A 27,228-nucleotide genomic window follows, 5' to 3' on the forward strand; every position below is an offset into this window, starting at 1 on the left:
GTCTGGGGCGTTGTGTCACAGCGTCATCGGACTGAGCTTGTTGTCATTGCAGACAATCTCAATGCTGTGCGTTACAGGGAAGACATCCTCCTCCCTCATGTGGTACCCTTCCTGCAGGCTCATCCTGACCCTCCAGCATGACAATGCCACCAGCCATACTGCTCGTTCTGTGCGTGATTTCCTGCAAGACAGGAATGTCAGTGTTCTGCCATGGCCAGCGACAAGCCCGGATCTCATTGAGCACGTCTGGGACCTGTTGGATCGGAGGGTGAGGGCTAGGGCCATCCCCCCCACCCCCCCAGAAATGTCCGGGAACTTGTAGGTGCCATGGTGGAAGAGTGGGGTAACATCTCACAGCAAGAACTGACAAATCTGGTGCAGTCCATGAGGAGATGCACTGCAGTACTTAGTATTTGGTGTGGCCACCAGCTGTATTGACTTTTACTTTTGATTTTGACCCCCCCCCTTTGTTCAGGGACACATTATTCCATTTTAGTCACATGTCTGTGGACACTTTCAATCTTGATATGTTGATACAAATATTTACACATGTTAAGTTTGCTGTAAATAAACACAGTTTACAGTGAGAGGACGCTTTTGTTTGCTGAGTTTAGGTACCATTGAATTTGTGACACAAATGCTAGAAAGCATTGTGAAAAGTGCCCAACAAAACCAAAGCATGGATTGCTGTCATCTTGTCCAGGGTAAGGAAACCAATGCGTGTTTTGGGTGAACTATCACTTTAACAATGTTTGTGTGGGAGGGGGGGTTCTTCAAACTATATTTCACAGGAGCAGCGCCATCTAGTGTTCAGAACCTGGTAATATTAGCGTTGGAGGGAACATAAATATAACTTCAATTAATAATTTCTCTGAATAGGGGAAAAAATTATTCACTGAATACATTTTACACAGGATGAAGAATAAAAATTCAGAGCCGCAGCTGTACTACATGGGTGACTGGACTATTTAGTTTTTTGGATTCCTCATGTCTAAGTCATTGTTAGAAAAAGGTTTGGTCCAAATTGGATGTTAGGTACTATATTTAGTGAAATATTATATGAATCCTCTAAATTAAGTGCCAGTTTGGGTGCAAACAATTAGATTAATTTCTCAGATCAAATTATTTCATCAAAATGCTGCAAGAATCTTATCTGTTTTCTAATAACAGGAACGATTTCGTAACAATCTGAGATAGTGGGGGGTCAATCTTCTTTCTTGTGCTTTTTGAGGTGGAACGACCCTCCAGGCAGTTCGAGTAACACATTTGGTTCATGTGACTATATTAGACTACTGCATCAGCAAATCTTGCTGTACGTTTTAATAGTGTATAGTACGTGGTTGTATGTGTTGAGGTAATGTCTAACTGGGTTAATTTTGCTTAAGGATTGCTTAAGGTTAGGAAAAGGGTTAGCTAAAATGCTACAGTTGTCCGTCACTCGAACATGCAACCTTTTGGTCTGTAGCAATGCTCCATGTACCCACAATCTCCTGATGTGGTTTCAGGAATTAAACTTTGACTTGCTATTCAAATGATCCTGCATCATCAGCGCTGATGTCACGAGTCTTCGTATTGGGAGAACTTCCTTCTCCTCAATAGACTGGTCAGAGTGACGTTAGCCAGATGCCAAAGAGTTATTGTCCAAGTGTAGCACGCTATTATGGACAGACAAAAGAAAATAGTCTTTATAGACCTAGTATTTCCGATGGAGTTAGCCTATCCCTCTCGAGTACTCATTAGCATGAGGATGTGATGTGTAAAACTTATTAGGGCAGGTGAATTTTACAGCCCAGCCAATAAGTTACTAGTGACCTTTTGACTGATGTTTTGTTATGCCTGATTGGATAAAGGGACATTTCTGGAATCATAGTGAGTCCCTTTTGTAGGGTAATGTGGAAAGCAGACTCGGCTCTTGGCACACGGCTGAATTGATAGAGGTAATGAACGAAGGTCCCTACTCATTCCAGGGTTTTTCTTTATTTTTACTGTTTTCTTCATTGTAGAATAATAGTGAAGACATAAACTATGAAATGGCACATAAAGGAATCAAAAAAAGAGTTAAACAAATCAAAATATATTCGATTTTCTTCAAAGTAGCTACCCTTTGCCTTGACAGCTTTGCACACTCTTGGCATTCTCCCAACCAGCTTCATGAGATGGTCACCTTGAATGAATTTCAATGAACAGGTGTGCCTTGTTAAAAGTTAATTTGTGGAATTTCTTTCCTTCTTTTAAGCCAATCAGTTGTGTTGTGACAAGGTAGGAGTGGTATTCCAAATGTAACCCTTTTTGGCAAAAGACTAAGTCCTTATTATGGCAAGACCAGCTCAAATACGCAAAGAGGAACGACATGAAGGTCAGTCAATCTGGGAAAACGTGCAGTCGCAAAAACCAAGCGCTATGATGAAACTGTCTCTCATGAGGACTGCCACAGGAAAGGAAGACCCAGAGTTACCTCTGCTGGAGAGGATAAGTTCATTAGAGTTACCAGCCTCAAATTGCAGCCCAAATAAATGCTTCACAGAGTTCAAGTAACAGACACATCTCAACATCAGCTGTTCCGAGGAGACTGTGTGAATCAGGCCTTCATGGTCGAATTGCTGCAAAGAAACCACTATTAAAGGACACCAATAAGAAGAAGAGACTTGCTTGGGCCAAGAAACACAAGCAATCGACATTAGACCGGTGGAAATCTGTCCTTTTGGTCTGAGTCCAAAGTTGAGATTTTTGGTTCGAACTGCCGTGTTTTGTGAGATGCGGAGTAGGTTTCCTACCGTGAAGCATGAAGGTGGTGGGGGGGGGGGGGGGGGGCTTTGCTGGTGACACTCTCTGATTTGATTTAGAATTCAAGGCACACTTAGCCATGCTGGTTATGTGGCAGCTTCATTAAATAGTACCCGCAAAACACCGGTCTCAACGTCAACAGTGAAGAGGCGACTCCGGGATGCTGGCCTTCTAGGCAGAGTTGCAAAGAAAAATCCATATCGCAGACTGGCCAATAAAAATAAAAGATTAAGATGGGCAAAAGAACAGACACTGGACAGAGGAACTCTGTCTAGAAGGCCAGCATCCCGGAGTCGCCTCTTCACTGTTGACGTTGAGACTGGTGTTTTGCGGGTACTATTTAATGAAGCTGCCCGTTGATGACTTGTGAGGCGTCTGTTTGTCAAACTAGACACTAATGTACTTGTCCTCTTGCTCAGTTGTGCACCGGGGCCTCCCACTCCTTGTTTTTTTTTTTCTTCTTCTTCTAAATTGAATAACTGTTTCATGGCTTTAGGAACGTGAACAGGCCTCTAACGGTCCCCTGTTTCTTTCCTATTGTTGCAGTGCTCTTCAAGCGGTCCAATGGAGGATGGGAAGCCGGTGTGGGCGCCCCACCCAGCGGATGGGTTCCAGCTGGGGACCATAGTGGACATAGGAGCAAACAGCTTGAGCATCGAGCCGCTGAAACAGGGGCAAAAGGTAGGCTATGTCCAGCAAATATACACACAACCTCGCGAAAACAGACGTCCATCGCTATAACATTTTGCACATAGAGAATTTGTGTAATTGTGGTGGTGGCCATCAGTAGGCAGGTTTCTATTGCACCAGGTTAATATGACAAAGCAATGTCCCCCCCCCCCCCCCCCCCCCTAAAAAACATTGACATGTTTTTTGGTAACTGCAGCTATAGGATAAATGCTCTAAAGATACTTTTTTTTTTTTTTTATCTGTTCGACAGGTGGATTTGTTTCTAACTTTATTGTGACAAATTATGATGGAAACAGTTTTTTGAATAACTTATGATTGACAAGGGGGGGCCTCCACTCCGCAATTTATTTTAAAGGTGTACTGCTTGCTAAATCTTGTCCTGACTTTCAAGAATGCCTGAATTGCTTTGCCTTGCTTTTCTGGATGCAAGTTCCACCATCCAATTATTTCAGATCTACAGGAGTGCAAGTTTCACCATGGCACTGACTGTGGTAATATTTAGAATATTGCAAATATTTGATGGGGGAGGGGGCCACAAATCTGAACTCATCTTGAGGGGCCGCAGTTGCTAGCGGGTCTGCGTGCCTATTTTGCCATGGGGCGTAGAGAAATGTTTGCAGGTATTAACATGATATGAGTAAAACTGACTAACAAAATCATCTCTTACCGATTTTATATTTTTAAAAAAGTTAGCTGACATGGGCTAATTGAGTGACTCTCAATTACTGACATAACAAGAGAAACTACTGATGCATAACCAAATTTTGAAATTGCACCTTGTGTATTCTACTATTCTAACTCTCAACAGTAAGTTGAGACCCCGACTGAGTTCCTAACACTGTTCCATACACATTCTGCGTAACCGCAGCATTCAAACAAGGCTGCAATGAAAACTATCGGGACTGTAAAATCTGTGTTGGCATCAACATCTGGGGTGGGAACTACATTTTCTATTCAAGTGTTGATTGACATGGTAATGGACGGACCAATAGTATTGGAGAAACTATGAGAAAACGGACACCTCTGAAGCGGTACTTTTACGGCACGCATTCTGCAGCTCATTGTGTGCCGTACAACCTCTTTCCACCAGGAGTAGCGCTTCTCTCGCAGAATAAAAACAAGAAATGATCAAAGGTGAGTTAATTACTCGTGAGTTCATCAATAGTTAATTCAATCAATAGTCAAATGTTTTTACTTGTGAAGGTAACTTTAGCGCCGACCTAAAGCACCCTACTCAAACTCGCACACAAGCCTTCAGGTATGGTATAGGTATGTAACGAGACGTTATTGAATCTCTTTATAGGGTTTTATTTACATTTTTCAGGTGACAAGTTGGAGAAATCCAGTGGAGAGAAAAAAGCTGTTTCCCCGCACAACATACCTCCCCCCTTTTTACTATCACTCAGTAGCCTTCGCTTCTCCCTCCGCCCTTTTTAACAAGACCTGGCGGAGCTCCTTTGCCTTTTTCAGTCCTCCATAGACGGGCAGCATTAAGGTGTCATTTATTTTGCTGGAAAGGCGAGAAATTGTGCTTTACAATGGTATTCATATTATAGTTGACCTGGAAGTATTACATTTTTGGGGTGCTAAAATAAGGTCAAATGTACAGAGGTTTGCTAGCTAGCGTTTTATCACACTGTGTGTGTGTATATATACAATACATTAAGATCATGATTAGGTGAAAGCTGTCAGTCTATGACCCCTTATTGATGTCACTTGTTAAATCCAATTCATCAATGTAGATGAAGAGACAGGTTAAAGAAGGACAATTTAGACCTGGATTGTGGATGGGTGCCATTCAGAGGGTGAATGGGCAAAGGATTTAAGTACCTTTGAATGGGGTATGGTAGTAGGTGCCAGGGACACCGGTTTGTGTCAAGAACTGCAACGCTCCTGGGTTTTTCACTCTCAACAGTTTCCCGTGTGTATCAAGATTGGTTCACCACCCAAAGGACATCCAGCCAACTTGACACGACTGTGGGAAGCAATGGAGCCAACATGGGCCAGCATCCCTATGGAATGCGTTCATGCCCTGACGAATTGAGTCTCTTCTGAGGGCAAAAGGGAGGGGGTGCAATGGCAAACTCAATATTAGGAAGGTGTTCCTAATGTTTGGTATACTCAGTGTATATGCATGTTTATATATACAAAGTATGTGGATTTGGCTATTTCAGCCACACCCGTTGCTGACGGGTGTATAAAATCGAGAACACAACCCTGCAATCTCCATAGACAAACATTGGCAGTAGAATGGCCTCACTGAAGAGCTCAGTGACTTTCAACGTGGCACCTTAATAGGATGCTACTTAAGTCAGTTTGTCAAATTTCTGCCCTGTTAGAGCTGCCCCCCCGGGCAACTCTAAGTGCTGTTATTGTGAAGTGTACTCGTCTAGGAGCAACAACGGCTCAGTCGCGAAGTGGGTAGGCCACACACGCTCATTAAATAGGTTTCCATAGTCGAGCTGCCGCACACAAGCCTAAGATCACCATGCGCAGTGCAAGCGTCAGCTGGAGTGGACTAAAGTTCGCTGCCATTGGACTTTTGAGCAGTGGAAACGTGCTCTCTGGAGTGATGAATCACGCTTCACCGTCTGGTTTGTTGGATGCCAGGAGAACGCTACCTGCCCGACTACATAGTGCCAACTGTAAAGTTTGGTGGAGGAGGAATAATGGTCTGGGGTTGTTTATCATGATTCAGGTTAGGCCCCTTAGTTCCAGTGAAGTGAAATCTTAAAGCTACAGCATACAATGACATTCTAGAGGATTCTGTGCTTCCAACTTTGTGGCTACAGTTTGGGGAAGGCCTTCTCCTGTTTCAGCATGACAATACCCCCGTGCATAAAGCGAGGTCCATACAGAAATGGTTTGTCAGGATTGGTGCGGAAGAACTTGACTGGCCTGCACAGAGCCCTGACCTCAATTGGAGTGCCAACTGCATGTCAGGCCTAATCACCCAACGTCAGTGCCCAACCTCAATAATGCTCTTGTGGATGGATGGAAGCAAGTACCCGCAGCAATGTTCCAACATCTAGTGGAAAGCCTTCCCAGAAGAGTGGAGCCTGTTACAGCAGCAAAGGGGGGACCAACTCCATATTAATGCCCAAGATTTTGCAATGAGATGCTCGATAAGCAGATGTCCACATACTTTTGGTCAAGTAGGGTATATATTTTTAATTTGGGGGGGGGGGCAGGGAATTGATCCGAGGGCCTTCAAAAGGGGGGCCGTCAGTTGCCGATCCCTCGCATAAATGGATAATGGAAACACTTCAACCACTTATTTGACACTAGTTTTTTGTAAAATAGTTTAAAAAGAATTTTTACCTACAGTCAATTGTCACACCTATTTTCTATTAACTTTTTAAAAGTCAACCAAAAATCGCTGGAGAAGTTAATGGAAACCCATCTTGACACGAAGACCCTCCAATGGCTAACATACTAGTGAAACATCAAATCTCCCAGAGGCTGTAGTTTAGTCGTTTATAGATACTACCCTCCTCCACTGGCACAAAATAAAGCCCCGGTATCTGAGGTAAAGTGGCTCTTACCTGGTCAAGTAGGCTTTCCCTTCGAAGCCCCCAGTCACTGCTAATTCACTAGATAATGTATTACGCTAAAGCTCTTGATGTTAGCGAACCCCAGTTTCTATGGTAACGCGTACTTCCTTGTGTGGCTTTGTCATAAAGTGAACGTCCTCCTCAATTTGCTCACTTATAGTGTTTACATCCGGCCCATAAATCATCAGACTCCGTCAGATCTTTTATTATGAAGGAAGCTGTGTGTGTGTGTGTGTGTTCCAGTCATTTGTAACGGATGTGTCCATTCTCTGGCATTTATGGTCCGTTCTGTGCTGTAACAGGCAGTCTGAGGGGCACAATGTGTCTTCTGTCCCTGCAGCAGCCAGTTAGTGCCAGTCTACAGTTCCCTTCCTCCACGCCCAGCCCGCTCAGAGCAGCAGCGGCGTACGCAGCCTGGCAGACCCCCTGAGGGGGGACGTCAGGAGAAGGGCTGCTCAGTGCATGACACCGTGTCTCTCACTCACTCACACACACACACACACACACACACACACACACACACACACACACACACACACACACACACACACACAGCCTGAGCCACAATGGCCGACTCTGTGGCCCACAACGTTAGGTAATGTGTCCCAGACTGGGGCTGTGTCCCCAATGGAACTCTATTTCCTATATAGTGCACTCATTTTGACCAGAGCCCTGGTTGAAATTGGTGCCCTATAAAGGGAATGGGGATAGTTTTTTTCACTGTTTCGCTCTGCCTTGGTGTCTGTGAAAAGAGAGTGAGGGGTGAGGGACGTATTTAAATTCAAGGGGGCATTGCCTCACTCCCCACCTCCCTCTCCTTTTCCTCTTGCCTTCAGTCGCCTCACGTGACTCAGTGCTTTGGAATCCTGCCAGCTTGGGCTCTGAATGTGGCATATGCCAGTGCGGGAAAGAATAAACTGACTGTACGTCACCTTGTCCAAGAGTGGAGATGCCGTTTTAAAACCTTCTTGCAGTGCCTCTATTGGAGACACTAAGGACATCCCAAATAGCACCCTATTTCCTGTATAGTGCAATACTTTCAAAAGTAGTGCACTAAATAGGGATTAGTGTGCCAATTGAGACGAAACCTAAATTGCTGGCCCAGAAGAGGAGAGGCCAACAGGTCCCCATGGCCCACAGGAGGGAGCTGGCTCCGGCTGGTTGTGTCCCAAATGGCACTCTGTCCCCTACATAGTGCACTTCTTTTGACCAGAACTCTGGGCACCTATGTAGGGAATAGGGTGCCATTTGGGACGCGATGCTATGTCTGGCTTGGCCTAGCTAGCTACACACATTGCAGCCCGCCTGACCTGCTTACTACTCTAAGGTCACCCCACATATTCAAAAATATTTGTTAAACATGTAAAAAAAATTCCCTGGTGAAGAAATGTTTTTGCCACATGTGGAATGGACAAGGTAACATTGCAGAAGGCTTTTAGCTGATGCTGTGTTAGGGGCAGGCCAGGAGAATGTAGCTCTAACTCCAGGTGGCATTCTGCCTTCTCCCCTACAGTTTTTACCAGTTAACTCCGCTGGGATTGTAGTTCACATGAGCTTTAATGTTTTAGAAACGTCAATAATCATCGCTTGCGATACGGCTTTCGAAACAGCATATGGCACTTATCTTTCATCAGCGAGAAAGAACCCTTTTAAATAAAAAAGATACACTTACTGTAGCAGTTATGCACAGATCCATAAGGCTGTGTGTCCATCTGACAACTACACTTCCGTAGTTACGCTTGGAGCACACTAGATGGCTAATTAGCACAGGTGGTCACCTCTGTCTGTTTCCCGTAAACAAGCGCTGTAACATTGGGATACGGCCCGGTGGGAACACTAACCCTATAAAGGTGTGTAGTAATTTAAAGGTGTTTTTTATATGTATTTTTAAAATATTTTCTCACTGATATGAAAGATACCTTCCTTATGTTTCTAAAACACAAGTGGTGCCTGATAATGTTCACAGCAAGCGTCTGGGCTCTTACCAAAACTCCCTCGGTCAGAAGATCCCGTCGTCAATAGGCGCTAAAGCAGTTGGCGTCTATGACTTGGGTAAGAAGAATGTATCCATGCAGAAGGAGAAAGGTGCAGCCAGCCGTCTTTCACTAGCTTTGGTTAGCCAAGTAGCCCACTGTTTGTTCATAGTTCCATGAACATGAATGCACTGCATATATCTTCAGAGACTATTCACACACCTTGACCTTTTCCACGTTTTGTTGTTACAGACTGAATTAAAAATGTATTCAATTGAGATGTTTAGTCACTGCCCTACACACAATACCTCATAATGTCAGTGGAATTATGTTTTTGAAGTAAATTAAAAGCTGAAAGGTCTTAAGTGAAGTATTCAACCCCTTTGTTATGGCGAGCCTAAATCATTTCACAAGTAAACATTTGCTTAAGTCACTTAAGTTGCATGGACTCACTCTGTGTGCAATAATGGTGTTTTAACATGATTTTTTAATCACTACCTCATCTCTACCCCACACATACAATTACTTATAAGGTCCCTTAGTCGGGCAGTGGATTTCAAACACAGATTTAACCACAAAGACCAGGGAGGTTTTCCAATGCCTCGCAAAGAAGGGAACCTATTGGTAGATTGAATAAAGAAAGCCATCAACGAGGCTAAACTGCTAGTGCTCCCATAGTACTCACCAGATGTGTGTTTTTTACCTTAAACACATGCTATGAGTAACACCAGCCTCACAACTCAAGCCCTGCCTATGGGAACATGTAGCTAGCACTATTGTTTGTCCTGGGCCATGCATGTGTACTGATAATGCCGGTGAATAATGCATGGTGGCTGTGCTCTGCGGTGAAGGTGCTGACCGACAACCTTGGGCCTGAATAGGGGAGGGGCTGCAGCTTGCAGCCAGCCTCCACAGCACCTCACTAGTTAACTCCCAGATCCTGTTTCTATCCTCTCTCCAAATAATTAATTGTCCCTTGACTTGTCACTCACGGCTGCATACGCCAGGGCCTTTTGAAGCAATGGCGTTCTGAACAGTGTGTTTTGAGTGGCCGTTGGGAAACTTGGGGATTGCAAGAAGAACACGTTGACAGACTTAAAAAGGTTACTGACTTATATTTTTAGAAGCAGGCAGGTTGAACGGAATCAAAATAGACTTAATGGGTTTATTTACTCGTGTGTGTGTGTGTGTCTCTCTCCTTTGTGCGTTATTTGGTATTTTAGGCCATATACTTTTATGTACTTAGTGACCTCCTCTTCAACTTTAATACATTAGAAAGAGAACAGCATGGTGAAATGATTGAATCCTGTTTCACGTCCATCTTGTTTTGACAGATCTTTACGGCCCAGATCAACCAAGTGTTCCCAGCTGAGGATGATGTCAACAAACATGTGGAAGACAACTGTGAGTTTACAGCACAAACACTGCTATTGTTTTACCAGAAGTCTGCAGTCTCCAGCACAAGGTTTTTATGTTTCTTACCATCACATAAAGTTTCCCTAATGGGCACCTAAGTGGTTTTGCAGCACTATATGAAGTAATGAACTGAATTACAACCATAAAACTGTTACCCCAAAAACATCCACTGAGGATTTAGGGATGCCATTTTGTGACATTTATGTTCTTATGTGTTTTCCATTTTGATCCATCCTCTTCTTGACAGCTTGTGATTTACTGTTGTTTTTCAGGTTCTTTGATGTACTTGAATGAAGCTACTCTATTGAACAACATCCGCGTGCGGTATAGTAAAGACAAAATTTATGTAAGTACTTTATAACAGACATAACCTGTATTTACGCTACCGTTCAAAAGTTTGGGGTCCGGTGCACAACTGAGCAAGAGGACAAGTACATTAGTGTCTAGTTTGAGAAACAGACACCTCAAGTCCTCCGGGATGCTGGCCTTCTAGGCAGAGTTGCAAAGACAAAGCCATATCTGACTGGCCAATTAAAAATATTAAGATGGTCAAACGAACACAGACACTGGACAGAGGAACTCTGCCTAGAAGGCCAATTTTCACCTATGCTAACATAACTGCAAAAGGGTTTTCTAATGATCAATTAGCCTTTTGAAATGGTCAACTTGGATTAGCTAACACAACGTGCCATTGGAACACAGGAGTGATGGTTGCTGATAATGGTCCTCTATGCCTATGTAGATATTACATTTAAAAAAATAAAATCAGCCGTTTCCAGCTACAATAGTCATTTACAACATTAACAATGTCTACACTGTATTTCTGATCAATTTGATGTTATTAAATGAACCATTTTTTTTGTTGCTTTTATTTCAAAAACAAGGACATTTCGAAGTGACCCCAAACTTTTGAATGGTAGTGTGCATCCTGCTGTCTTCCCCATCAGTCTTGTTCCAACAGCTGAACAGGTTGAACCAGCAGGGGCAAGGCCGATAGAACACCCACTCATTATCATGCTAAAGCCCTGTCACCTCAGCCACTTCTGTCTCTCACCTACTGTACTTTACTACATGTGTGTGGTGTGTTCCCTCCCTGACGGACAGCGTGACGGCCTTATCATTGTCACTCTGGGCTGCATGTCAGGTGGCTGATGGGAGCGAGGGCAGTTACATTGACGCGCACACACACACCGCAATAGCGTGTGTCACTGGAACTACCCTCCCACCTGACAGGCAGCCCAGAGTGACAACGACAAGGCCTTCACACTGTCCATCAGGGAGGGGACACAACACATATACACACCCAGACACAGCTAGCTCTTGTCATCAGTCACCCTGCTGGCCCCTGTCTACCCCTTTGTAATCGGCCAGGGAGCAGAGCAGAGCCAGGGAGCGCTATCCTGTTCCCCACTGAACTTAATTAGGTCCTCTGAGGTGACAGCCAGCCAGGCAGGCAGGGGGACATGGATGCCAGCTGGTGGGGAGAGGAGAGTCATGGGACACTTGTCTTCCAACGGGTGGCATCTAGTGGCTACAGTGAGAAACTGCCTTGCTGTGTTCTATGGAAGTGTTTGGCTGATATGCAGTGAGACAATTCCTTTTAGCAGTGATGACTAGTGTTTTGTTAGGTACTTGAGGAAAAGCTGGGTGTTAAATCAGAAGTATTCACCCCAAAAGCAGTCGCTGTGTATCTGGTGCTGAGCGATTTAACCGAAATGTTGGTCATTTTGTTTTGCTTTTTAAACAACATTTTCCAACATCAGTTAAATTATTTGCATTCCATTTAGTTCCTTTTTTTTCTGTGAGCTCAACGCGCAGTTTCTCTAGAGAGAGATCCAATGAAACCTGAACTGTGCGACGTAGTCGGGAATTGTGGTTTCCAACATCGCGGAAATAATATTAACTACAATAACCATAATCCATTGCATGCCTACGTGTCCGGTCTGTGTGGGGCAGACATGGAGAGGGAGAAAAGAGACAGAACGTGCTGTTCCTTTGCTTGGTATCTCTACCTGAAAATACATGATTTAAGTGATTTGATAGTTGGTATTCAGCAGTCATAAAAGTATGCCTTATTTACTTTGAAGAACTACTAAAATCTATAGAGATGAGCTGCTGACTTATAATGAAATAATAAAGTCATAAAACAAAATAAATGTAATCTACATTAAAATATAGTTACCGTAAATTCCGGACTATAAGCCGCAACTTTTTTCCCACGCTTTGGACCTCGTGGCTTAACCTCTCTAGGGTAGGGGGCAGTATTTTCACATCCGGATAGAAAACGTACCCGATTTAATCTGGTTATTACTACTGCCCAGAAACTAGAATACGCATATAATTGTTTGATTTGGATAGAAAATACCCTAACGTTTCTAAAACTGTTTGAATGGTGTCTGTGAGTATAACAGAACTCATATGGCAGGCCAAAACCTGAGAAGATTCTGTACAGGAAGTTTTTTGCTTTCGTTGTAAAGCCTTTTTGAAATCGGACAATGTGGTTAGATTAACGAGAGTCTTGTCTTTAAAATGGTGTAAAATAGTCATATGTTTGAGAAATTGAAGTAATAGCATTTCTAAGGTATTTGAATATCGCGCCACTCGATTCCACTGGCTGTTGACTAGGTGGGACGATTTCGTCCCACATGACGCGGCTAATATATGGATTTTTCCCGCTTTCAATTTTTTTAAAAACACATTCTGTGACGTGCTCAGTTTTTGGGCGGCATGAAGCTTTCATTAGACCAATGAAATTGCCGAACGGGTTAAGGTCAAACAACTTTTGTTTACTGTTTAGATTAAATCGAGCGCTCTCAAACTTCCCATCATTCTGATTACGGTAGTCATTTTGTCACCCTCATCATGGCAAAGACACGGAGAAATGCATATGATGCAGCTTTCAAGTTGAAGGCGATTGATCTGGCTGTTGGAAAAGGTAATAGAGCTGCTGCACGGGAGCTTGGTCTTAATGAGTCGATGATAAGACATTGGAAACAGCAGCGTGAGGAATTGACTCAGTGCAAAAAGACAACTAAAGCTTACTACTAATTTTACATTTTTTGTTACAAGCCGTGTTTCATTAAAGCCTGTGTAAAGTTCATTTGTTTCAATGTACCGGTAGGCACCTGTGGCTTATAGACATGTGCGGCTTATTTATGTTCAAAATAATATATATTTTTTAATTCAGTGGGCGCGGCTTATATTCAGGCGCGCTTAATAGTCCGGAAATTACGGTAAGTATGTTAATAAGTGAAAAGCCGTAATGGCCAGTCACTACCATCATGGGACTTTATTAATTGTTTTATTCTGTGTTACATCATTCAACCCACATAATGTATGGCGCATTATATTGTTTTGAAAAATGTGCGGAACTGACCTCAAAGCACTAATCGCTCAGCACTAGTACGGTATCTTGCTTAAAAACAACCTTGTCTATACTGGACTATTTCTGACTTCGGGTTTCCCTTTGTTTTTTCTCCCAGACGTTTGTAGCCAATATCCTGATCGCAGTGAACCCGTATGTTGACCTCCCAAAGCTCTATGCTCCAGAGACCATTAAACAGTACCATGGGAGGTCCCTGGGCACCCTGCCCCCCCACGTCTACGCTATCGGTGAGTACTAGGAAGGAAGGAACACACAGGCTGAGTTCCAAATGGAACTCTATTCCCTATATAGTGCACTACTTTGACCGGGGCCCATTGGGATCTCGTCAAAAGCAGTGCGCTATGTAGGGAATAGGGTGCCATTTGGGATGCATGAACACATGTCTCTGTGCCATTGTTGGGCTGACAATGCATTACACTTTCACATCTGTCCACTGGAGGGCAGTCTATAGTAATTTTCACAATACATGTATGCTCTGTCAAATCAAATTTTATTGGTCACACACATTTAGCAGATGTTATTGCAGTCATAGTGAAATGCTTGTGTTCCTAGCTCCAACGGTACAGTTATCTAACAAATCACAATGCACACATCTAAAAGTAAAATAATGGAATTAAGAAATGTATAAATATTAGGACGAACAATGTCGGATTGGCATTGACTAAAGTACAATAGAATACAGTATGTAAACATTATTTAAGTGACTAGTGTTCCATTATTAAAGTAACCAGTGATTCTATGTACAGAGGGCAGCAGGGTTGAGTAACCGGGTGGCAGCCGGCTAGTGATGGCTATTTAAGTCTGATGTCCTTGAGATAGAAGCTGTTTTCAGTCCCAGCTTTGATGCACCTGTACTGACCTCGCCTTCTGGAAAGTAGTGGGGTGAACAGGCCGTGGCTCGGGTGGTTTGATGTCCTTGATGATCTTTTTGGCCTTCCTGTGTCTTGGCATATTTTCAGTGTGATTTCGCTACCTATTTCCAGTGAGCATTCAATGTACAGTTTGACTTTGCAAATGTAACCATCCATCTTGAGGATCCCATTTGGATTGTGTTGTGTGTGTGTGTGTGTGTGTTACTGATGTGAACACTGTAATCATTTAAAAGTACAAGGAGCATTCATTGTACCTTCTGCATGGCTATTGCAACCGTAGACTTCATTTATGATCCCATTGAGATTTTTGTTTTGTGTCACTGAGGTAAAGGAGAGGGTAAATAAACTGTCAACACTGTCTAATGGCTGGATGTCTCTTGTCAGCTGACAAGGCCTACAGGGACATGAGGGTGCTGAAGATGAGCCAGTCCATCATCGTGTCCGGGGAATCTGGTGCCGGAAAGACTGAAAACACCAAGTTTGTCCTCAGGTAAAGTTATGGCGTTCTCTGTGCGTCGTCAACAGACCGGCTGTGTCCCAAATGGCACCACATTCCCCATAGTGCACCATTTATTTTTTTGAACTAGTCAAAAGTAGTGCACTATATAGGGGCGTAGGGTGCCATTTGGGACGTGCCCCAGTCTGATCTGGCAGGCCGTTTTCAATTGGTTTGTGTAAGGAAGTGCAGTCAGAGTATTCACGTTAACTCAGATTTTTTTGTTTCTGCCCTGTAGATACTTAACAATGTCCTATGGAACAGGTCAAGATATTGATGAGAGAATAGTTGAAGGTACATAAAAATCTCACTTCCCAGCAGCATGACGTAATACCACACTGTATAGATTTGTGTTTTGATTTCTCTTTATCAATCCCACAGCTAATCCCCTGCTGGAGGCTTTTGGGAATGCTAAAACTGTCAGGAATAATAACAGTAGTCGCTTTGGGAAGTTTGTAGAGATCCACTTCAACGAAAAGGTACAGCAGCAGCACTGTCATACCGCTGTACCATATTTCACGATCATTAAAATCATCAGACAACACCATAATAATAGTGTTCAAATACTATTTGAAATTGTTCAAAGACTTTGAGCGTTTGCTTTGGCTACGTCTGATGCTAATTGAACCGGTGTTGTCTGCTCAGAATACTGTGGTGGGAGGCTTTGTGTCCCACTACCTGCTGGAGAAGTCCAGGATCTGCCAGCAGAGCCAGGAGGAGAGGAACTACCACATCTTCTACCGGCTGTGTGCCGGAGCCTCAGAGGACATCAGGACCAAGTTCCATCTGGAATCCCCAGATGCCTTCAGGGTGAGTGGGTCCTACTGGCCGGCCTAAAACTCACTCACTCACCTTTTGCTAGCTCCTTGGAGCGTGTGCGCTCAAGAAGATCAACCTGAGTAAGGCGCTCCGCTGAATCACTGATCTACAAATCGCCTTGCATCTCAAATAACGAGTCATCATGTGATTGAGATTAGGGAATCTGCGCAGCTCCTCGCTAAGGGCGATCCCCTCAAACACTACCTGACACTCGTATCAGTGTGAGGGAGTGAGGACTCAGCTCCTTCACCCCAAGCAGTCAGCTCAACGGGGGTACCAAAGCTTCTCATTAAATATTAAGGAAACTCACTCGTTTTGGTGTTTAGGATTAAAATAAAACTGGCAAGTCATGATACATGTTTGGATGAATTTTTATTGTTGCGCCGTACCTCTGAGACCACTAGGTGGCATTCTCAGCCATCCTTTAAGAAGGGCTTATTTTCTTGCCATAAACTTCACAAATATAACAATCCATTTCATTGTGCTTTAATTAAGGAAAGCCAATTCTGTTATAGTCAGATTATTTGAGAAGTTGTACAAAGTCTCTTCCTGCCTTGTACATTATCGTTCATCTTTTATTAAAATTCCCTGTCTGGTTACCCTCAGACTCAGTGTTATCGACACCCAATTCTGCTGTTATTAGCTGGCAGGTGTTTAGAGAAGTTGTACTAACTCCGTGCCTGCCATTTTCTGTCCACCATTGGTCTAAAGATCCCCGTCTGGTTCCTGTCAGGGGGATGAGATTCTTTTAAGACACCCAATTATGTTGTAGTTATTAAGTGGCAGGTTTTTAGGGAAGTTGTACAAACTCCCCTCCTGCCTTGTCCAATATTGGTCCCCTCTTTTAAAGTTCCCTGCCCAGGGCTCTTTAGGCCGCTGGTTCCCAACCTTTTCCGTTCTAAGGACCACCAAATTGCGATCACATTTCGGCCACATTTCTTAAAATTGACCACCAAGATATTTTATCAGTGAATGTAATAGATTAATGGCATTATTATTATTATTATAAACAATTGTCATTGTAAAAAGTAATGTAAAATTGCATAATAGCATTAATACTCCCACATCAAAAAAATTGAACTACCTGCAGGCCACCAGTGGTTGATCAGGAAGAGGAAGTGCTTTGACTCCAGCTCCTGACAGGAACATCGTCCACTATAATGAAGATGGTCAAACTGAGTGACGCAGTGACATTTCTTCTGAGCTCCAATTCAACCTGGACATTACTATTGACCGTTGGAAAATTCTATAGAATTAACAGCACCCAGACAACTCATGTGCTCCCTGTTTCACATCCAGTGCAGATTAGCATCGCATGGATTTGAAACAGAGTTTGAACAGCTAGACAGGAAGGAAGTTGCAGGGAAAAGAAGGGATTTCAGTACCTTCAACATCACTTGCTGCAGGAAACATCATTTCAGCGTGGCTCCGAATGTAGCCTACATCTTTCTTCAGCTGGACATCACTTTAATGTCAGAATTTTGTCTTCAGCCTCCTCTCATTTGTGTCATTTGCCGTACTGCATATGGCCATAGTTTCCCTGTATTTCTGTCATTTTTCTCCCCTGCGAAGCATTTCTTCTGGGCAGTAAGCCAGGTACTTCTACTCAACCGTGGTCCCTTGTTTCCTCGAATAGTCTTCTGTCCTACCATTTTTCTGATGATCTGGAAACTAAAATGATATTTTATTTATTGATCACAACAATTACTTTTGTGCACAGCAGAGACCCAGTGGGGTTAGCAGCAGGGCTGTGTGGAGCTTTGTAAGATGTCTGTTATGTTCTGTAGCCTTGTGCTGTGTTACTGAATATGCCCTGTCTGGAGTGTAGAGCACAGGGCTGGGAAGAGAAGGAGAGAGACATACAATCCTCCTCAAGGCCTATCTCTGTAATTAAAGTCTTTGTTCCGTTCCATCTGGCCAGCTGAAAATGACTCGTCTCCTACAAACAAGATAAGCAACCGGGTTCTGTTTTGTTATTCTCTTCTACCCACCTGGGACGTTGTCGTCGCGCTCATCATCAGGCCCGTATCTCTAGTGACAGGCAGGAAGGGAGCAAGCGACTGAGAAGTCATTAAAAGTCGCACAAAGGCAATTACGGAGAGGAATAACGTATTTTGTGCCAAATGCACTCTTTGCAATGAACAATGGTGAATGCTCAAGACCCAAGTAAACAACAAATCCGCTCACAGCGAAGTGTAATCCATCATGTGGAACGCCTGTGCAGGCCACACAGACTTACATGGAAATAGAGAGACAGTGATGTGGAAATACAATCGCTACATTTTGTTGCCTTCACATGAACCCTCAAAAGGGAATATATTATATTTTTTTATTTTTTTTGTCCTACTCCACATTTTCAAAGTTGAACTAAAATTATCGAAATGTTTCCTAATTAAATAAAAAAACAAATGTCTTTATTGCTCAATGCTTCACTCACCAGAGTTGATGCTTGGTGGAAGCACCTTTCGTAACCATTACAGCTGTAATATATATTTTTTTGAACTTCTATTAACTTTGCACGACTCTTAGGGCAGCATTTATCCATCGTTTTTGTCAAAATTGCTCGAGGTCAATCAATTTGGGTGAGTCATTGATGGGCAGCAATATTCAAACCTTTTCTTAAGTCCGTTCTGAGGCAGGACCTCTCAGGAACTCTCAACACCTCATGGAAAGCCATTCTTGTGTTTCTTTGACATACACTACCAGTCAAAAGTTTGGACACACCTACTCATTACAGGTTTTTATTTTTACTATTTTCTACATTGTAGAATGGTAAAGAAATCCAAACTATGAAATAACACATGGAATCGTGTAGTATCCAAAAAAGTGTTAAACAAATCAAAATATATTTTATATCGAAATTCTTCAAAGTAGCCACCCTTTGCCATGATGACAGCTTTGCACACTCTTGGCACTCTCCCAACCAGCTTCATGAGGTAGTCACCTGGAATGCATTTCGATTAACAGGTGTGCCTTGTTAAAAGAATTTGTGGAATTTATTTTCTTAATGCGTTTGAGCCAATCGTGTTGTGACCAGGTAGGGGTGGTATACAGAAGATGGCCCTATTTGGTAAAATACCAAGTCCATATTATGGCAAGGACCGCTCAAATAAGCAAAGAGAAATGACAGTTCGTCATTACTTTAAGACATGAAGGTAAGTCAAGAACTTTGAAAGTTTCTTCAAGTGCAGTCATAAAAACCATCAAGCGCTATGATGAAACTGGCTCTCATGATGACCGCCACAGGAAAGGAAGACCCAGAGTTACCTCTGCTGCAGAGGATAAGTTGATTGGAGTTACCAGCCTCAAATTGCAGTCCAAATAAATGCATCAGAGTTCAAGTAACAGACACATCTTAACATCAACTGTTCAGAGACGACTGTGAATCAGGCCTTCATGGTTGAATTGCTGCAAAGAAACCACTACTAAAGAACACCAATAATAAGAGACTTGCTTGGGCCAAGAAACAAAAGCAATGGATATTAGACCGGTGGAAATCTGTCCTTTTTGGTCGAGTCCAAATTTGAGATTTTTGGTTCCAACCGCCGTGTCTTTGTGAGACAGAGTAGGTGAACAGATGATCTCCGCATGTGTGGTTCCCACCGTGAAGCATGGAGGGTGTGGGGGTGCTTTGCTGGTGACATTGTCTGTGATTTATTTAGAATTCAAGGAACACTTAACCAGCATAGCTACCACAGCATTCTACAGTGATACACAATCCCATCTGGTTTGGGCTTAGTGGGACTAACAGGACAATGACCCAACACCTCCAGGCTGTGTAAGGGCTATTTGACCAAAGAATAGAGCGATGGAGTGCTGCATCTGTGTGTATTTTATGTATGTGTGTGTGTGTGTTGTCCCACAAAAAAAAAATAAAACTCTATCCCAGGGTTAGCTTTTCGGAAGACTAAGGCAGGTTTTCCTCAAAGTTTTTTTACCTGGGCTTTGCTCCTTTTCATATTTTATCCTGACAAATGTTCCATTCCTTGCCAGTGACAAGCATATGCATAACATGATGCTGCCACCACACTACTTGAAAATACAGAGTGTTTCACTCTGTTTTGTTGTACTTGATTTGACCCAAGACTGTTGTTTTTAATTAAGACCCAAAAGTCAATTTCTTTGCAGTATTCTTAACAGCCTTGTTGCAAACAGAATGGATGATTTGGAGCTGATTTAAAAAAAATATATATATATATATATATAAAATGTGTATATATATAATTTTAAAACGGACGTCATTATGGGTATGCCGATCTCCTGCAGGGACTGGGGAGTTTGTTTGGATAAAAATAAACATGAAAGTAGCAAAGGAAAGAGGAAACCCTGCCTCAGTCTTCTGAATACCTAAACCTGGGATCGAGTTCTATTTTTCAGCTGGACAATTACACACATTTTAATGCTAAAGACACACCAGAATGGCTTTCCAATATGTGTTGAGTGTTCCTGATTGGTCCTGTCTCAGGCTTGACTTAATTGTGCTTGAAATTCAGAGACAATGATTGAATGGTTCTGTCATCAATGACACCCAACCAAACTTACTGAGCTTGAGCAATTTTGACAAGAACTATGTATATATGTTGCCCTAAGAGTTGTGCAAAGATTCTTATTCTAAATTATTTTTTTCATTTTTAAAATGTGGAGTAGGTTGTGTACATCAGTAGGAACAAAAATCTAATTTTAAAATGTTTTAATGTAAATTTAAGGCAGCAAAATTTGAAGACCGTGCAAGGGGTGTATAGACTTTGACTAGGTCGGCGGAGATTCAATCTTCGGCAACATCATTCGCAAGGAGATTCCTGCAAAAATATTATTTGAAGATGATGGCTTTCAAATGGCTTTACCGATGGCTTTCAAGTCATTGTTTCCCATATTACTGCTAATGCATTGTTAGATGTGTTGACCATTTTAAATCAGCCTGTACCAAGGTTGATGGGATATTCAATAGATTTAGGGCCAGTTATAACTATACTGAACAAAAATATAAATGCGCCATGTAAAGTGTTGGTCCAATGTTTCATGAGCTGAAATAAAAGATCCCAGAAATGTTCCATACGCACAAAAGATGATTTCTCTCAAATTGAGCACAAATGTGTTTACATCCCTCTTAGCGAGCTTTTCTCCTTTGCCAAGATAATCCATCCACCTGACGTGGCATAACAAAAATCTGATTAAACGGCATGATCATTACACAGGTGCACCTTGTGCTGGGGACAATAAATGGCCACTCTAAAATGTGCAGTTTTGTCACAACACCACAGATGTCTCAAGTTTTAAGGGAGCATGCAATTGGCATGCTGACTGCAGGAATGTCCACCAGGGCTGTTGCCAGAGAATTTAATATTCGTATCTCTACCATAAGCCACCTCCAGTGTCGTTTTAGAGAATTTGTCAGTACGTCCAACTGGCTTCACAACCGCAGATCACATGTAACCATGCCAGCCCAGGACCTCCACATCCGGCTTCTTACTTGTGGGGTCGTCTGAGCGGGTGCTGAGGCGTGTTTCTGTCTGTAATAAATCCCTTTGTGGGGAAAAACAAATTCTGATTGGCTGGGCCTGGTTCCCAAGTGGGTCGGTCTATGCCCTCCAAGGCCCACCCATGGCTGGGCTGCGCCCCTAACCAGTCATATAAAATCCATAGATTAGGGCCTAATGAATTTATTTTAATTTACTGATTTCTTTATGAACTGTAACTGACTAGTCTTTGAAATTGTTGCATATATATCATACTGCAGTATCTTGAGCCATGCTATCTTCTGTTGATTGTTATATTTCTGTGTTGCAGTATTTGAACAGAGGATGCACTCGCTTCTTTGCAAACAAGGACACAGACAAACAGATCCTTCAGAACCGCAAGAGCCCAGAGGTACAGTGCATGTCTTAATCTCCTTTCTTTCCTTTCTCTCCTTTCTTCATGTACCTTCCATATTGATTTGTCTTTAGCTACTCTGGGTATTCCCAGATATCTGGACAACCACAAAGGAAATCCTCCCTCTGATCCTTAGTTTTTGGCTGTCTAATGACAGATGGTTTCTCGTCTCCAGAACTAACTGGAAATGCACTTAGGCACGACTGTCTGTGCTGAGAGAAAATAACAGAATGTACTCTTCCATCCCGATCTTGCTCGCTGAATCTGTCACAATGTCTTATACCTTTACTAAACGGCCTGCTCAGTCAAATAACGATCATTGTTCTTGGTCTGCGGATGCACTGATGTAGTGACACTTTAATTTTTTTTAATTATTTTATAAACTGAACAAGACACTTAAAAATATTTTCTTTTTACAAGTTTTAAAACTCCTACCAGTTGCCTACAAATTGTTTTTTATTTTCATTCTGGTCAGATAAACCCCCTTATTTACACACACACACACACACACACACACACACACACACGGAAACTTTATCTGAGATGTGGTGCAAACAATTTAATTAAGAAAGGAGCCAATGAGATGAACTGTATGACTAGATGAAAGTACCGTATCAATGAGAATTATTTATGCTCAGCCGAAATGAGTTCCTTCCTTTGCCTTCTCCCTTTGATTATGCATAAGTTCTCCATTATTGCAACACCCCTTCAGGACTCACAAGTGTAATGAATTATTATTGTTATTATGAAATGCCCTGGACAACAGTGTGCCTCTCTTACTCTCCCCTTGAGGGACATTGATGATTAATCCATTCTATGTAGTCAGGGACATCAGTGGGAGAAAATAACGTGGCTGTGAGTGTGTACGTTTTCAATCTGATAATATCACGTTTTGTAATTGTGCTGCTGATGCCGTATGTTTTAGAGGTTATCCTACCATGTAGGTTAAAACCATACAATTAGAATGACTTCCATTTCTATAGTTAAAACTACACCGTAAGCAAACAAATTACGAGTACTTTCTGGGCTGAGTTTTTCAGCGTCTGTTTTATCTAAGCAGATGGTTTTCAGATGACTCTTTTAGAATGTAGGTACAGTACATGTAGGTGATACCCTTGACCCCTTTTTAGGTTCACACCAGAAGGCAGTCTCCAGAGAGGCGTGTCGCTTGTTATATGATCATGGAGGATTGTGCCTTGTTGATCACAGGAAGCATCTGTTCATGATAAATGCTGGGTTTGGCCTATTGTAGAGAATCTTATTGTGACAGATGCTGAATAAGGCCTTTATGCTCATTGCCTGTGGATATAATGGGCCCATACACTGTCTGTGTTCCAGATGGCACCCTATTCACTGCGAGGCCTGGTCAAAAGTAGTGCACTAACTAGGGGATAGGGTGCCGTTTGGGATGGACCCCTCGTTTTATACTATGTTTACTGTCACTGTTGTTGATCAAGGTTGTATGTCTCTTTGCACTGCTTCTGCTCTATATAATACAGGATGATCAGGTGATTATAGATTTGGTGCTATTACAAGGATTATTTCTTTTCGATTTTATTATGATGTGAATTTTGGGGAGTTTGTCTTTTTTTGTGTCTGGGTTCACATTGGTGCTGAGTGTGGTGGATTCCTTGCATGCTTTCTCTCTTTAAGTGCATGATGGGTTTTTTCTCTGGAGTGTAAGACTTGAGGTCAAAATGACCACATATTTTGTGTCCAGCATAAAGTTGGACCAGAATGTCAGAGTACAATGGTTTCTTTTAATGGTGTAGTGGAGGACTACAGATGCAAAGTAGCTATTAGCGAAATCTGATGGGACGCATCATTTCAGAGTGCTCTGAGACTTATTTTTGTGCATTTGTCCCTGCCAAATAAACCTAATGAAATAAATAAACTGGCACTCGGGGCAGTATTATCCTTCTATTTGATATCCAAAAGTTACTGGAAAGTTTGGAGCCAAGGAACTTTGACTCAGTACATGAAATGCAGCCAAGCAGCTACTATATAATTGGGAATGAAGTGCTCAAATGTGCCTTTTTAACAAACTGCTTGGTTTCCATTATTGTAATGGCTTGGGTTTCTTATCACCTTAGGCCATCAATTTTACTGTAGAGAAGAATAAACCGTTCTTACGCGCTAGCACTCCTATACCTTATGGTTGTTGTTTACAAGGCAATGTCTGCTCTGTACTGTGTTGTATGCAGAAAAGTATTACTCATTGCTGTAGTTAATTCATAAACTAGTGCAACCACCTTCAGTTACAGAATGTCAGTTGATATTCATTTAATGAAAATAAATTCAAGTGTGATGAGATGGATTCTTATTAGTGTCTCATTTGCCACGAACCCATTCGAATTTACATCTTTAAAAAAAAAAAAAACGGTTTAATATTCGGAAACCCAATTATCATAAAAGCCGTTTATCTGCCGTTCTAATCTGGTGTTTGAAGCTACTGTATGTTATTGCTATGCCAGTATACCATTGTACTGTAACATTCTTCTTTGTGTTGCTGGTTTTCCAGGTGTGGGCTCTTACCTTACTATCCTTGCTCCTCTTCCTACCGCAGCGAGCAGGATATGTTATGTACTTTATCTACCATGCAGGTTTAATGTGCTAATTCCATTGACAGAATCGGCCCAATTAGCTTGAAGTCCAATAGCATTGCCTCATCTCGGATCTAAACAAACACTTTTCACCAAGTCAAAGAAACTCTTGCCAGTGAGGGAGATGGTATTGTTATTACTTTATGGGTAATGTTTTTTTGTCATTTGGGGCACAACATTAACACAGCCACAATGCAAGCCTTCGATCTTTGAGACAGTACCCCTTCTGTAAAGAGCTTGTGACCCTGGTCACTGACTCATCCTCTCCCCATGGTTCCTCAGCACCTGAAAGCTGGGCCCCTGAAGGACCCTCTGCTGGACGACCAGGGGGACTTCAACAGGATGTGTGGGGCCATGAAGAAGATCGGCCTGGATGACACGGAAAAGCTGGACCTGTTCAGAGTGGTGGCCGGGGTTTTGCACCTAGGCAACATCGACTTTGAGGAGGCAGGGAGCACATCAGGTGAGCAAGGGTGTCTGTTGGTCTTTCTGTCAGTCTCGATTTGTTTGTCTGACTGTCCTTTTTGTCTCTCACACTCTCTCGCTTTGTCTCACTCGTTCACTGCTCACTATAGTTTCCACATCAGGTGAGCAGGGTCTCGGTCTCTCTCTCTCTCTCTCCCTCTTTCGCTCAGCGCTCATTATAGTTTCCACATGTTGGCCGGGTCTCGCGCTCGCACTCACTCCTCATTGTTTCAATTGTTTTTTTGCATGCTTCTTTGCAAGCTTTCTTAACAGATGGCTGGCTTATAAGATGTCAGAGTATATCACCCCACTCACTATTTGGTACACTAACCAACAACAAAGACACAGCTGTCTCTCTTTCAGTGCAGTGACAATATGAGTAAAGCACCAGGGCACAGGACAGGAAGTCTAAGGGATGCTGAGGAAGTGGTAGCCTTTTCTCAGAGAGCTGGCAGAAACCTTTTGCATTTTCCTCATTGTGTGGTGTTGCCTCAATAAGTCATCTGTCTAGTCCAGGTATGGGATATTTTGTTGGGGGGGGGGGAAACCACAAAAAATCCAAACTCATCATGAGGGGCCGCGACCAGAAAAACTATCTTCTTTTGTGTCCTTGCAGTAGGTGCGCCATTTTGCTGTTGTCTCCGGGAAACTCTGCTCTGTGATCAATTACTTTAATCTTCAGCTTTCTTCTAAAGGCCCATGTGGCTTCTTGTTGTAGTCTGAAATGTATTTTATTCACTATCAAAGAGCCACCGACACAAGGACACTTGGGACTTGTCATTCTCCTCCCATTCATTTATTATTGCTACAAAGCCATTGGATTAATTGATGAAATGTTTCACATGTCTCTCTTTGTGAATGTCGCTCTTTGTAGTCCCCTACGGTTATAATAATATCATACAGAATAATCTCAGATTTTTATTGTTGTTGTTTGGGAAAGTATATTCTTTCGTTTGGCAAGGCTGATTCATTACGATGTGAATGTCTTAGGCTCTCCTCCACCCACTGACTTCACACATGCTGTTTCAGACGACCCAGAGGAAGGTCACATTTTGAGAATAAACCATTCCTTTTGAACATCAGTGAAACTCGAACGTAGTGCCTTTCAATTCTCCTCTTTTTCCCCTTCTGTGAGAGTGAGAGCGGCACAGCATGGCAGCATTTAAAACAAGTACTTTGTACTCAGCGGGAGTCTCTCGTGGTGCGTTTTTACAGTGACCTGAAGCTAAGAGTCCAGTCAGAGAAGATGAGGATGGGAACTGTCAGGCTGCTCCCTGTCCCTGACATGAAACGCATGATATCCTGCCTCAGCTCCTCTGAGAGAAGCGCCGTCTGGTGTCGCACGGAAGACTGTCCCCCTTATGTCCCTTCTTCTATCGTCACCACCAAACTGTACCCTTTATCCCCTCCTTCCTGTGTCGCCCTAACCAAACATCCTTATCACCTCCTTCCTGTCGCCCCTAAAATTGTCCCCCTTCTTCCTGTCACCCCTAAACAGTTCCCATTATCCCCTCCTATGTCTCGTCCTGAAACTGTCCTCCTTATCCTGTGTCGCCCTTGATCTAGCCATTTTATCCCCTCATTACTTTCCCACTATCCTGCTTCTTGTCTATCTACAGACTAGACTGTATGCCAGATAATGTGATATAACCAAAGATTTGGGGGTGTCAGTTACAGGAAAGGCCCACACAAACCACCGCCATAGAATTTTCAACTCACCTGTTTTTATTTTATTATTTTTGATTTCTTCATTCTCGATTCGGTAAAAAAAAGAATATATCTTTAATGTCTGTTTCCAGTTGCATGTGGTTCTACAAAAAAAACATTCTGAAAGATATTAAATCCATGTTTTGTATCCATTGAGATTTGCCTCTTTACGTGTCTGTAGATCTTTGTTTTGGTCGCACTGTGTCATCTTCTACACGTGGCCGCGTCGCATAGAAACGACTAGTACCTGAGAAGATGCTGGGAAATATTCGATTTGGGCCGCTAAAATGGCGAGGAACCTCCTTGCTGGTTTTTGTAGAACCACCTGCAACTGGAAACGGCATTTTATAAGATAATGAAGACCGTATCGCCAGGAACGGGTTAGCTGAAAAATCTATGGCGGCGGTTTGTACGGGGCTTTCCTGTAATGTCCCACTAATGGACACCAAAAACCGTTTGGTTACGTCACATTATCTGGCGTAAAATCTGTAGCTACCTCTTGTCCACCCCTGGCACGGTTGGAGACTAATGAAATGCATAGCGTTAGGCAGTGATGGAGTGCTATGGTTCAGGAATAATGAAGCCTGTTTCAT

The 27,228-nt window shown here is 42.7% G+C and overlaps 1 protein-coding gene across 7 annotated transcripts in view; it reads left to right on the forward strand.

The window, feature by feature from the left end:
- myo6a (myosin VIa) overlaps window positions 1-27,228 on the forward strand; it is a 104,868-nt gene that overhangs the window by 19,600 nt on the left and 58,040 nt on the right. For all 7 annotated transcript variants that reach the window (XM_014204923.3, XM_014204924.3, XM_014204926.3 and 4 more), the window contains exons 2-11: window positions 3,331-3,465; window positions 10,336-10,405; window positions 10,690-10,763; window positions 13,900-14,029; window positions 15,059-15,164; window positions 15,409-15,464; window positions 15,552-15,649; window positions 15,816-15,980; window positions 21,777-21,857; window positions 24,746-24,926. In XM_014204923.3, the coding sequence (XP_014060398.2) occupies window positions 3,349-3,465; window positions 10,336-10,405; window positions 10,690-10,763; window positions 13,900-14,029; window positions 15,059-15,164; window positions 15,409-15,464; window positions 15,552-15,649; window positions 15,816-15,980; window positions 21,777-21,857; window positions 24,746-24,926 (1,078 nt within the window). In that variant the 5' untranslated portion in view covers window positions 3,331-3,348. The remainder of the gene's footprint in view (window positions 1-3,330; window positions 3,466-10,335; window positions 10,406-10,689; window positions 10,764-13,899; window positions 14,030-15,058; window positions 15,165-15,408; window positions 15,465-15,551; window positions 15,650-15,815; window positions 15,981-21,776; window positions 21,858-24,745; window positions 24,927-27,228) is intronic.

The sequence above is a fragment of the Salmo salar genome, chromosome 06 (genome assembly GCF_965601325.2).
Source record: "Salmo salar chromosome 06, fSalSal1, whole genome shotgun sequence".
In the NCBI taxonomy this organism is placed as follows: Eukaryota; Metazoa; Chordata; class Actinopteri; order Salmoniformes; family Salmonidae; genus Salmo; species Salmo salar.